Source organism: Lepisma saccharinum, chromosome 22 (genome assembly GCF_977018435.1).
Source record: "Lepisma saccharinum chromosome 22, izLepSacc3.1, whole genome shotgun sequence".
Taxonomy (NCBI): domain Eukaryota; kingdom Metazoa; phylum Arthropoda; class Insecta; order Zygentoma; family Lepismatidae; genus Lepisma; species Lepisma saccharinum.
The window spans coordinates 6,031,964-6,045,325 of NC_139250.1; the positions used below are offsets into that span (position 1 = coordinate 6,031,964).

At 37.4% G+C, this 13,362-nt stretch overlaps 1 protein-coding gene across 4 annotated transcripts in view; it reads right to left on the minus strand.

The window, feature by feature from the left end:
- Strump (WASH complex subunit strump) overlaps positions 1 to 13,362 on the minus strand; it is a 107,857-nt gene that overhangs the window by 62,759 nt on the left and 31,736 nt on the right. For 2 of the 4 annotated variants that reach the window (XM_083144070.1, XM_083144066.1), the window contains exons 1-4: positions 7,667 to 7,765; positions 4,718 to 4,878; positions 2,189 to 2,291; positions 1,409 to 1,600 (exon numbers count right to left, since the gene is read on the minus strand). In XM_083144070.1, coding sequence (XP_083000196.1) covers positions 1,409 to 1,600; positions 2,189 to 2,291; positions 4,718 to 4,839 — 417 coding nt within the window. In that variant the 5' untranslated portion in view covers positions 4,840 to 4,878; positions 7,667 to 7,765. Of the gene's footprint in view, positions 1 to 1,408; positions 1,601 to 2,188; positions 2,292 to 4,717; positions 4,879 to 7,245; positions 7,265 to 7,666; positions 7,766 to 13,362 lie in introns of those variants that run through there. The other 2 variants (XM_083144067.1, XM_083144068.1) reach the window with 2 other exon arrangements.

Sequence of the window (13,362 nt, forward strand, 5' to 3'; positions counted from 1 at the left end):
TTTAGCGTTGTTGAAGTTCGGGAATGTAGTTTTGATCCATTTTAATTCTTAATGCGAATTCATGTGTTTTTCTGCGAAAATCTCTCTCCGTCACGCTATTGCTGCTGCTGCCATTTGCTTTCTGCACGAGACCACAATGTTCCGTGTGTTAGATGATGTAAACCCCGTAGTCAGTGTTTCAAACCTCGCCGTGTTTTTACTATAACATTACGTGTCTAGTATTTTTAATTATTTTAAAATATGCTTGCCTAACCTAACCTAACCTAACAGAAAATGGTTTGTGAGGCTAACATGAATGTTTTGTGGGACTGACGTCAATGGTTTGTGGGGCTAACGTCAATGGTTTGTGAGGCCAACGTCAAAAGTTTGCGAGGTATTAGCATAATTTCAAATCCGGGCACAAAAGTAGGTATTTTTTGGTGAACAAGGTTGCAACACTGCATAAATCGACAAAACACTCGCACAATGTGTGATGAACCAGTACGATATCGCCAAAATGTGTGTTACAGAATCAAAATAACGAGTAACAGTTAAGTACTCGTAAATGTAAGAAATAGATATTATTTTCATTAGAAATTCATTATTTCACCTAAAGAAATGTTCCACAATGCAGAATAGTATGTTAGTAATGTAAAAAAGTTCGAAATAAATGATTTATAAGTGGTCTCACCTATACAAAAGTAGTACCCATTGATTTCAATATGACAACTAAAATATTAAAGTAGCTGTAAAGTAATGATAAAATCCACTTTCCCCATGTAACACAATGAAGGATTAACAAAAATTCTGCATTATTCCCACAATATTTGAATTCTGTGTATCAGTCAACTGTTGAATACCACTGAAAACTTGGGAGGACTGGAAAAATATCAGCTGATATTAACAATTAAATGTGACCTGATATTTTATGACACCAAGAAGTGGATTTGACATGTAAGAAAAGCAACCATTAATGTATGCTTGTAATGAGTATATAAATGTCAACATCTTGCATTTGACCTACTTTTTTTTCAGAATTTGCAATGTTGTAGTCAGGTAATATAAATTAAAATACAAATCACAACCATTATTATTAGTAGTAGTTTGTATTATCGTCTCTAAAAATATACTTTTTGTTCTCTCACATGTGCACTTAAAATATGACCATTTGTGTGCTTTAAATGTAACATTAAATAATTTTGCAACAAAAATATTTTTATTATTTATAAATTTATTATTTATTCAGTTAGTTTAAAGTACTAAATCGCTACACATCTTTCCTGAGATTTAATAATTGTCATCCAGCATGTTTGTTGATGTTATATGTTGTCTGTTTCGTTCTTTTGCACTAATTTTAAATTTATATTTTTCTAAAAAAAAAATTGTTGCATATTACAAAATGAAGAAAACTAAAGTCTCGCACACTCACCAACAGCTGCTTTCCATCCTCGTTGACCAGAACACTTTCTAGAGTCTGCTGGATGTAAATTCCTTCCTCCAAATCTTCTAGAAATCTATTAAGATCACATATGTACTTGTGGATGCTTTCAAATGCAAGATAAAACCTTGTGAGTATTTCAATATAGTTCTCTCGGAATTCTTCATCAAGGTCTTGCAATTCCTGAAATGCACATAGACGAAAATTATTAAATAAATCTATATTTTTTGATACAAATTTAGTACGGAAACATCAATATTGGAACTATTACGGCATTTCCTAATTTCTTATTTCAACTAACATAATTTCGGATCACACAAATTAATCAGTACTATATTTGGTTGATTTCTTTATTTTTCTTGCTTCATCTCACTTTTATATTTATCTGTGTTCATAATACAAATGTGAATAAGTGGTAAGGTAAATTGGTGGCATAGATGAAGAAATAAATACAATGAAATGCCCATTTATTACCAGAATTTGAATGCATGAGTCTTGGCTTTACCCCAATTATGATACCAACCCAATGTCTATATAAACAGTCTGTAAAGTGATCAATAATTCTACCATGCTGTTATTTTTAAGAGTTTATAATGCATACACCCTGGTTTTGTACAGTAAATTTCTAAATATTAGTAGACTTTCAAATGAGGTAATTTATCGTTGCAACTTTTGTGAGGCATTGTTGCAATAAAGGCTTTCACATGAAGTGACAAACAGTCAGCATGACTATAAATGGTAAGCAGTTCCACTGTAATTTAATGTACTTACAGAATTGCTGTCGATCTTTTGGTCAAAGGCATCTGAGGTCTTGAAATAACTGAAATCGGCCACAACTTCACTGTATTTCTGCTGATCCTGCTTGGTCTCTAACCTATAATAAAATGAACAAGTAAGTTAATTAATATTCAGTAAAACTTCATAGTTACAACTAGGGCTGAGCTGACACCGATGTATCAGTATCGGTTGGAATTCATTTACCGATACCACCCGATTCTTTTCTGGCGATTTTGGTCTTTCATGGGATCCACATAAATGGCGAGCGACACTTTGTGGAGTCGAATTATCCGGGAAATAATACCATACACAGAGCATTCCCTGACATTCGCTACGAGACTCGGCAGCAAGCGGCCCGGAGTGAGCGATTGTCTTTCCCGGTGAATGGGGTCCGTGATAGTTGCACCCTACAGTCAGTTTTTTTCGCTCTCCCTGCCTTCGCTCTCTTTCCCTTTCTGTTGACGTTGCAGACTGACGCCAATATAATCCTCCCTCGGAAGTTATGTTGTGTCGTGTCAGTGTGTTGAAGATTGTGGCTTAATATGGCACCACAAAAGTTTACATTACAACAAAGGATTTATCTTGTCAAGTGTTACTTAGGAAAGAGGAATTGTGGAGAAGTGTGACGATGTTTTGCAAAGAAATTTCCTGGTGTTCCCGTTCCACTATATTAAACCTCGTAAAAAAGTTTAGAGTAACAGGGTCAGTTCTGAATAAAAGTGGAAAGAAAACCCCACGTGTACTTACTGAGGAAAAACTCGATGAGATAGGACAAAGGTTAGAACAGTCTCCTCTGAAATCTATCTGCCGCCTCTCACAAGAAACTAGTGTTTCAAAAACCACAGCATTTAGAGCCGCTAAAATTCTTAAATCTAAAAAATAAAGTATACAAAGACAATCCACACACCATCCGTGAGTTAAAAGAGAGTATTGTACGAGAAATCGGGAGAATTACAGTAGATGAACTTGGACATGTAAATGCCAATTTCCTTCGGAGATGCCAGGAATGTGTTGCAACAGAGGGACATCATTTTCAACACCTTCTGTAGTCAAGGTTAGCACACAATATGAAAACTGTAATTTTAATAGCCGACTCTAGCGACTGTCACAGACCTGTTCACCGGGAAAGACAAGTGCTGATGCCGGGCCGCTTGTCACCGAGTCTCGTAGCGAATGTCAGGGAATGCTCTGTACAAACTTTCTTTTTACTATATTTTGTGATTACGTAATATCTGTTTTAATATTCTGGTGCAAGTCTTGAATATCCTAAAGCAAATAAATTTCTTGGTAAATTGATGCATATAATTGGAGAAGAACATTTAGACGTAAATATTGATCAATATTTTGAAACAAAAAGTAATTATTGCAATTTTCAGGGGAGCGAATGCAGAATATAGAGAATGTCTCGACTTTCGTTATTATTTGGTATACTAACTAAATTTGGCCTTCTAATCACAAATCTGTTGTTAAAAATCGGGGATCACGTCTGGAAATCGCAAAAGAAAGCTGATGTAAGTTGAGAATTTTTTTAAAAAAAGATGAATTGCATTGTTTTACGAACAAAATTTTAACTAAGCTTGCCTAACCAAACCTAACCTTAGCGGAAATGGTTCATGGGGCTAACCGTCAATGGTTTGTGGGGCTACCCGTGCATGGTTCGTGCGGGTACCCGTTCATAATGTACCGATCAGAAGGCCAAAATTAGTTAATCTACCAAATATTAATGAAAATCAAGATACTTTCTTGCCCTAACTTTACTGGAAAAAGTTTTGTGGGGATATCAGTCAAATCTTTTCCCAACGAGCACATATTTTCACAAAATATAAGTTTTGTAGCACGAGCTTCCTCACTCTGCAAAATGCCATTTTTTTTTAAGAAGAATGCTCAAACACCATTGCCAAATCTACCTCTAATCAAAGTTTGCAATGCCATGCTTCAACGAAGCAACAACTAATGCTCTGCAAGTAACGAAGGAACAGTGTGGCAACACTGTAGACAGCGCAACAATTGCCGAACGTGACTTGTTCATATCATCAACCATGGTCGTTATGTGTATGTATGGACAAGGATAGCGGTAATGAAAAAAGTAATTTTCCAACATATATAGAAGTAAGTGTGCAATTTTTACACGTGACCCCCACATCTGAACTCTTAGGTAAGTTACCAGGACTGCATATTTAGTGAGTATGAGAAGTATGAAAGGAATTGTAGACATTCTCTGTATTATGCAATCATACCTTTTCAGGTATTGGTATCGGCTCAGCCCTAGTTACAACACTAACTTTTAAATAAGAACTATATTGCATTAAAGATGCATCACAGCAATCCACATCAATATGCATTTTTGTATTATACTCAGGAGAAAAGTTGTTAGCTTTCCCCAGGAACCTCGAACCTGTGCAGATCCTGTAGCCGGAGCCCAAAACATAACGACCAAGAATTCATGATCACGGTGCTGGACTGTACTAATTATTACCATCTTTTGTGTTACCATCAATGTTACTTGTTAAACTTTGCACTAACCTAAACACAGGGGGTATGAAATCCTTCAGCCTCAGTAACTCTGCTATGATAGCATTTCCCCTGGATACCAAACGTAAAATATTCTGCCCACACAGATTGTTCTCTGCCAGAAATTCTGCCATTTTTTTACAGTTTCATCCATGCATCGTCTTGAATATCACCTGAAAATAAAAGTGTATAAGTTTATCTTTTTAATGGAAAATGAGGGTTAATTCATTAAAGTTATCACCACATTAAATATGTGTTCATATTCTTCCTGTTACTGTTTTAAAAGTACTAACAACATGTTCAAAAATACTTTTGGAGTGAATGCAGAATATAGAGAATATCTCCAATTTCGTTAATATTTGGTATACTAACTAAATTTGGCCTTCTAATCACGAATCTGTTGTTAAAATGCGGGGGTTACGTCTGGAAATCATGAAGAAAGATGAAGCAAGTTGAGATTTTTTTTAAAAAAAGCTGTATCGCATTGTTTTGCTAACGAAATTTTAACTAAGCTTGCCTAACCTAACCTTGCCGGAAATTGTTCATGGGGCTATCCGTGAATGGTTTGTGGGGCTACCCGTGCATGGCTCATGGCAACATATAAGTGTAGAATTTTTTCACGTGACCCCGGCATTTTAACAACAGATTTGTGATTGGAAGGCGAAGTTTAGTTAGTATACCAAAAATTAATGAAATTGGACACATTTTCTACATTGTGCAATCATACCATACTTTTTTCTGATGACAAACAGAATCTGAAATTTCTATTTAAATTTAAAAATGGCAAAATTCTTGTAAGCCTCAAACTTGTCATAAGGACTCCATCTCTACAAATTCATGTTTTTACAAAATCCAAATTCCTTCTGACCTGAAATGAACAGAATTATTCAATTCATATTACAATCCATGTTCATTGTGTAAGGAAAGTGTTTAGAATACTGCAAATGTAGAAATAAGTTTACATGTTTTGTCAAATTAATTTTCCTTTTCAAGTTGAAGAAGGTATTAATTGTGAGAGATTATGTCATGTGACGTGGGTTGCACAAGTAACCATGGTCCTATGTTTCTACTACCTGATGTTTCTTCCTCACATGCACACTATAAGTTAATCAAGCATACACATAACATTACTACTTTCATCTAGTCAAAACCCCTATAACTCATTTATTTCATCCTTTTTAACATTGCTACTTACTTATTCTAAATTGTGCAAAATTCTATAAGGTGTAATTATGAATTTCTCACGAAAATAATTTCAATTTTTCACATTATGAGTAATTATTGTTGTTCCTTTAATTCGCTTCTGTGACACACAACATGGCGCGAACATTGTTGTGTTTTGTCGATTTGGAGTGGGTATGCAGTGTTTCCAACCTTCTAAACAAAAAAATACCTACTTCCGTGTTATTAATTTTCTATTTTTTCCCATGTTTGAGTTATGCTAATACCTAAAACTTGGGGTCGTATAACATTGACGGATAGCCCCACGAACCATTCAGAGTAAGGTTAGGTTAGGGGTAACAGTTAGTTATATCAGAGGCACATTAAAACGGATATTTTGTGTTTCACATGGTTCGTACTTAAAACAATTGTGTATTGCGGAACATAGTTCAAGGTGTCATTACGTTTTTTACACGAAAACAAACACAATTTTTCACATACAGAGTGATTTTTTTTTATTCCTTTCTTCACTTCTGTAACACACAATATGGCAGGCACATTTTGACTCAGTTTGTGGGTATGCAGTGTTTCCAACTTCTTCACCGAAAAATACCTACTGTCTTGTTTGTCACGTGTGAAAATTTTACATTATGCACAGGTAACTGACGGATAGCCCCACGAACCATTTCCAATAAGGTTAGGTTAGGTTTGGTTGTGTTAGGCAAGCATGGTGAAAAAAAGGGGGTTGGAAATGCTGACAGGGGCTTATGTCATCAAACGTATGCAGCATACAGTTCACATAGACAAAGCAATGGCAATTGTGCATCGGTGAGATATTTCTCTTGAAAAATACATGATTTCCCGGTCAAATGTATTCCACGATGAAAGAAAATCCCTCGACGAACGTTGGAAAGCTTGGAGAAACTAATTTCCGTAAGTAGTTTCTTCTATAAAAATGAAGAAATGTGTCTCCGATATAACGAACTGTTACCAGGTTAGGCAAGCATAGTTAAAATTTGGGGTCGTATAACCATGCACTCGTAGCCCCACGAACCATTCATGGTAAGGTTAGGTTAGGCAAGCATAGCTAAAATTTGGGGTTACGTCATCTTCTTGAAAAAACACGGGGTGATTGGAAACAGTAACAGGTGGTTACGTCATCAAACACACGGAACATCCGGTTCTCGTAGAAGTACATAAAAGGAACGGCAATTGCGATATTTTTATACATATAAACATGAATTATCACTAAAAAAGATGAAACGATAACAGAAAATACATTCGGGAACTTAAACAATGATACAGAAAGTGATTTGCGTAAGTAGTTTCTTCTGTAAAAATGAAGAAATCCGTTTTGACTATTTCAAAGTGTTACCTACAAAACATATAAATAGTAACAATGGAAGCATAACTATAACTGAAACTTGGGCCATGATTAGTTATGTACTTCCAACATTGCAGCCGTTTCTATCCGTCGAGATTGAACTGTTGCTAACATGTACCAATGTTCACTAGTAAAAATTTCGTGTACAACTAGGTGGAGTAAGTCTATCATGCAGCTCGCTCTTACTATGGGAGTTTACCAACTTCTGTCCTATAATCAAATAATATTAATTCATGTCTGTTATAATCATAGTATTGCAAAAAATAAGTCTTTCGTAAAAGGCGTTTTCCAGTAATGCAGGAGGTACGCCTTTTATAATTACGAGTAAAGTATTAAAATCAGTTACAATGTATAATTTGACAATATCCTGGAAATTTTTCCACAATAACAAATAACAAGAGAAAATGGACCCTTACTGCAATTTCCAACTATTTTTTAACTTTATCCCAAATCGAAGAATAACTGGTCAGGGAACTACCATTACTTTTATCAGTGCGATGAAAACAAACTCAATGAACTCATCATAAACTGGACGTACTTATTTTAATACGGGATAATTTGCTACAGCATTTAACTTACAGCTGATTGGGAAACCTAGCTTTCATACAGTGTCCTTCTGCTTTCGTGAATCACTGTGAATATCAGGATAACAAAAAGGGCTGAATGCAAGAACGAAAAGCAAAATATTATGCAAAAATGAACTTTTTTTAAAAATCCACACTTATCATAACTGACATTCACATTTTGTTTCTGGCGAACCCAGTAAACAATTTTAAGTCGAGGATGAAGCGACAATTTTTAAAGGCAAGACATCATCGAGGAAGACGTCAATCAAGATATACGGTGTGTTAGTAGTGCCTTAGTGGCAAAATGACAGTAAATATTTAATTCTGAAATTTTTTTATTTGCTGTCTGACTGCCGCGCGAGAGACACGGGTTCGATTCCCGGAGTTGGTTATTTAAGTTCGGAATTTTTCCGGCCTTACCCGCATAAAGTGCCTCTAGGGCTATCCATCCTCATCAAAACAATGGATACCTTGGGGCAACCCTGGAGGGTAAAGGCAGCTGGAGAATGGTGTTAATCACATTATCTCCAAAATGGTCGAGCTTGAGAATGTGAGGTTCTACGGTTCTACCACCACATCCCCTAAATGTGCCTTCATGGCACGTTGCTATATGCACGGAGAACTTTACATTTTTATCTTAATTTGCTTATTTTTATTTAACATTTTTACATAACATAATTATTCACAAGAAATATCTAACTTGGGTCCTAACTTTTGGTGGGGAAAGAATCTAGTTTGGGGCTTAACTTTGAGGGGGCACGCAGCATTATGGAAAAGTTTTTCATCCCATAAGAAAAACGCCCGTATAGGTGGGTTTCATGTGAAGTCAGGATTCGCACGTTTTTGCGGCGAAGTTGATTGTCGTCTGCAAGGAAATACCTACTACATAGCGTTCGTTTCACCTGCGTTAACCAGTGGCGGCGAGGGGAGGCAGTTGCCTCCCTACTTTTTCCCACTTTTGCTCCCCCCCCAGGTTTGGCACCTTGCCCCCCGTTTTCGGAACCCAATCGCCGCCTCTGGCGCCACTGTACTGTTGTTAGTTCTGTGTAAAATGTCGGTAACATTGCATAAAATCAATGATAATGTCGTGTCATCTGGGAATAGCGGTAATTTTTCATATGTTCAAACTCTTTGAGCAAACGACAGAAAAAGATATGGAGAAAAAGCGAAGTTTTGCGGTGTAGATCCATATGAACTGGACAATAACGAAATGAAAAGGGGCCTAAACCTTTGCCCAACTGTAGTTCACGTGTGTTTATTTACTTGACCCAGTTACCTGGAATCAATTTGTTTTCGTATTTATTACTGGTTAGGATTCTGCTTCAAACATTTACATCCAGTAAAGATTAACTGTAAATTCCAAGGCTCCGCCATTATCGTGTCTGTTTCTTTTTAAGGTTTGTTGAAGCGCTGTAATGTAAAATGTTGATGTGCTCGAAAACAGTAATTTCACTCCTTGCTTTAACAATTTCGGAAATACCGACAATTTCGGAAATGCTGGTTAACACAGCGCGCTACGATGCCAGTGGTCCCGGGTTCGAATCCCAGCCTGAGCATGGATGATGTTCTTTGTGAGTTTCGCTTTACCAGTTTCAACATATCACTCAGCCTAGTCTTCACGATTAGCCAAAACTGGCATAAAAGCGAAGTAAAATAAACCAAACCAATCAATCGATTTGGGATACGTTTATATGTGTGTTTCACCTACGTCACAAACTGTTGCATTGTGGGGTCGAGCAGCCATGATTGTGGCGGATTCCTGTAAACATTCGGAATTCAAGCTGCGCGGGGGGAGATTTGAACCTTGTTTACGATGTTACTTTGTGCAATATTAGGTTGTTTAGTTCTAACAGGCACTCACGTTTATCCTAGAATTTTCCGAGAGAGAACAGAAGGTGCAATTCACGGCACAGAATTTTCCGATTGTTGATTAGAATACGCCGTCATGGCGAGAGAATAAATCGCGCCAACATTAATGAACAAAACAAACAGTACAGAGCGGTGGGGTGAACATTTCTTTTCAGGTAAGTTCATATATCGCATTTCTCTCTAACTTTTAGTACAAATGGATTGAATTGGTGTTTTTTATCATACTTGAAAGTAGCGTTTCCTTGTTATTGTCTTGCGGGCCTCCCCGATGGCGCAGTAGTAGCGTCGTCGCCTTGTAATCAAGGGGTCCCGGGTTCGATACCCGGTGGAGGCACAAGTGGTTCGGATCCCACTTTAAACTGTAGGCCCAGTCCCGATTAGCCTTACTGTGCATAAAGTGGACTTAAAACACCAAATCAATCCAATCCAATTGTTATTGTCTTATTTGGTGGAAATGTGTTGAAAAGTTTGACGATAAAAATGATAACATTCAAAGTTAAATTCATCTTGATAATTGCACTCTTGTACTTGATTATTTATATTTCATTTATTAACACAAACTGTTATTAATTGTTATCCTATTCATGAGAAAATGTGCCGGTAGTAGGTTTTGCGTACTGTCAGGAAAAAGCACTGCTTGGTTAAAACATGTTAATGATAGGTACCTATAGGCAATCAAAGTATCTGAAATTGATTGATTTATTTAGTTTATTTTACTTCGTTTTTCTGCTATATTTGGCTAGTCGTTAAGATCAGTCATGCCAAGACCGAGATTCGAATTCGGGACTCCTAGCATCGTAGTGCGTTGTGCTAACCACTCTGTCACTGAGGCCTGTCTATCCCAAATTTTTAAAGCAAGAAGTGTAATTACGGTTTCTGAACAACTCAACATTTCAAATTACTGCGCTTGAACAAACATTAAATTGAAACATAGAAGATAATGGCCGAGTTTTAGAATTTTCAGTTAATCTGTACTCAAGGTCGTCGATGACCACTTCCTCCCACCCCGAGAGGGAAACATACGTTGCTTACTGGATGTAAATATTTCAAGCAGAATCCGAACCACTAATAAATAAGAAAACAAACTGATTCCATGTAGCTGGTTCAAGTAAATAAACACAGGTGAGTTGGCCTTTTCGTTGCATTTTTATGCAATGTTACGACATTTTACACAGTACTAACAACAAACGTGCACTTGGCGCAGGTGTAACGAACGCTGTGTAGTGAGTATTTCCTTGGAGACGACAAACAGCTTTGCCGCAAACATGGCGGAAGTGCGAATCCTGACGTCACATGAAACCCACCTATTCGCGATTAAAATTACCACCTGAGCGCTAGTGTCGCTTCCAATATGGCCGCTCTAAGTAGGATAGATCTTTGTTTACATTCAGCAGTAGTACAAAAGAGCAGCGTGTTGTCATGACTGGTATGGTAGAAAACGTTTAAATTACGCATTATTTTTAAATATTGCGAATGCGATGTGAATTCCAGGTACTCTAACAAACGTGAAGCTGTACTGAGAACGAAGCATTTAATTATGATAGGCAAAAATAACACGGAAAATGCAGACGAAACTATGTATACGCACTGGTTGTCCAAAGCAGTGCTGTATCATCTGCACGTCATGTAGAGTGCCACACACGTAAATTTGCCGTTGCGTAGAAACGAATTTTCGTTTCGTCTCCCTCTCTCTTAGCATCATGTGTTCTACCCTGCTCGAAAACCTTCGCTATTGTTGCCACATTGTCATTCCATTCCTGGACACACTCGCGCAAACATCATTGAAAACAATTGAATAGCGCTCCAGCTCGCGGTTCCCCCCGTTCGGTAGGGACGCTAATGTGGCAATATAGCACGGCGTAGTGCTTGCTTCTTTTATGCAGTGCATGTTCATTGGCTAGCTAGTAACTAGTGTTGCCAACTGTAATAATGAAGCACTATTTCTGTCACGGAAGGGGAAAAGGCAGGTAAAGTGGCGGTGAGTTTTGTTGGATTGGAAGCACCATATTTTTATTTTATACTAAGTATTTGACCGGTTTGACGTTGTGTGCGTGTATTGCGTGTGTGTATGTAAAAGTGTGTGTTTGCTAATGAACGTTAAATTCCATAATGCCTCCAGTTCTGTCGAAGTTGAAATCAAAAACCTTGCATAGCCAAGCTCGGGAAATTCTAAGCAACGTGCACGAGTTCATGAAGGAGGAAGCCAGTCATGGTGTTAGCATCCCAATAAAGCATTTTGGCAAGAGAGCAGCGAACAGCAGCAACAAATTGTTCATATTTCATAATTTTGGAATTATTCAAAATAAATAAATTATGTGGCTCCAACATCATTTCAACTCTGGCTCCGGCACGTGTTCTTGTAGAAATTGCATAGAGGAGGCTGTCATTTTTGCTGCTTAATGCGATACATATTGTTTTCTGTGTTAAAATTGCCATGCTTTCATGGGTGACCAAGTTCATAGCAGGGCCGGCGGAAGGGGAGGGCGAACCGTCCCATCGCCCAGAGCGGCAAAATTTGAAGAGAAGAAAAAACTAAGCCTATTGAAAACTGTGATCGAGCGAGATATTCTTTTGCGCTGAATAGTATTGAAATAGCATAAGAAGTCTCATTATTTATTTTATATTTTGATGTTTTAGTTAGGAATATATTGATTTTCAATTTTCCGTTGCTGCGTAATGACCGGGGGGGGGGGTTCGAAATAGAGCGGCATCTGCCGCCACCTCCCAGGGAGGCAAAATGACTAGCGCCTGCCCTGGTTCATAACAAAAGAAAAAGCCGCGCAGCTTATCGTCTAGTGGCAGTATATGTACTTGTTATTGTTGTGGAAGCCGGCATCCTTTGTAAATGTACAACAAAGGCAACCGACTGTCGCCGATCTCAGAGAGGAAATAATAATACTGCTTCAGGAGGAGTGTTATGGTGCAATTGTAGCGGTTTAACACGTTGGTATGTTATTATCTGCCGTTGCAGTTCCATACCAGTGTATACGGGTTTTGGGAGTGAAAAGTTAGAACGCCACCAGTGCATTAATGCAATGAAAAATAATATATATATTTTTTATTTTGTTTGAAATCACTCAAATAAGGAATCGTATGAAGAAGTCTTCTTTGCAGCATTTTTGGTAATTTTACTTATGTGTTAGTTCATGTTTTGCAAATTTTTAGTCCATATGTATGTAGCTACATACAAAGCCACTTGTTAGTACATATTAATCCTAGTCCTGGTATAATGCATGACGTTTAAAACTCAACGTTAGATAGACCTGAATTCTCTAATTTTATTGTTGTACGTAACAGCTGTGCATCGGCGCACTGCAGCGATTTTTCTATCTGCTCCATTAGCAACACTGCTTCTTTAGTTGTTTCGCGCATCGCACGGCAGAATTATCTGCGCTGGACTCTAACTGGGGTTCTCGGAAATTATTTGAAAATAAAGGAATTGAAATTGACCTGTACTTGAAAAGCTGGGACAGGAGAAAATTGCGAACATATCGTTGCAGTTCTTTCTCGAAAGAGAAAGGCTGGTTTAATAATAATATTCACGATTTCATGACCAGGCTATACTCACTGAAAAAGGACATCGTACTGAATGAAACAGTAACATTAGCATATCAACTTTTTTTCTGGTTACATTTGACATTAATTCATTCTCAAACTATTTTCATCTTCCCTCTTAA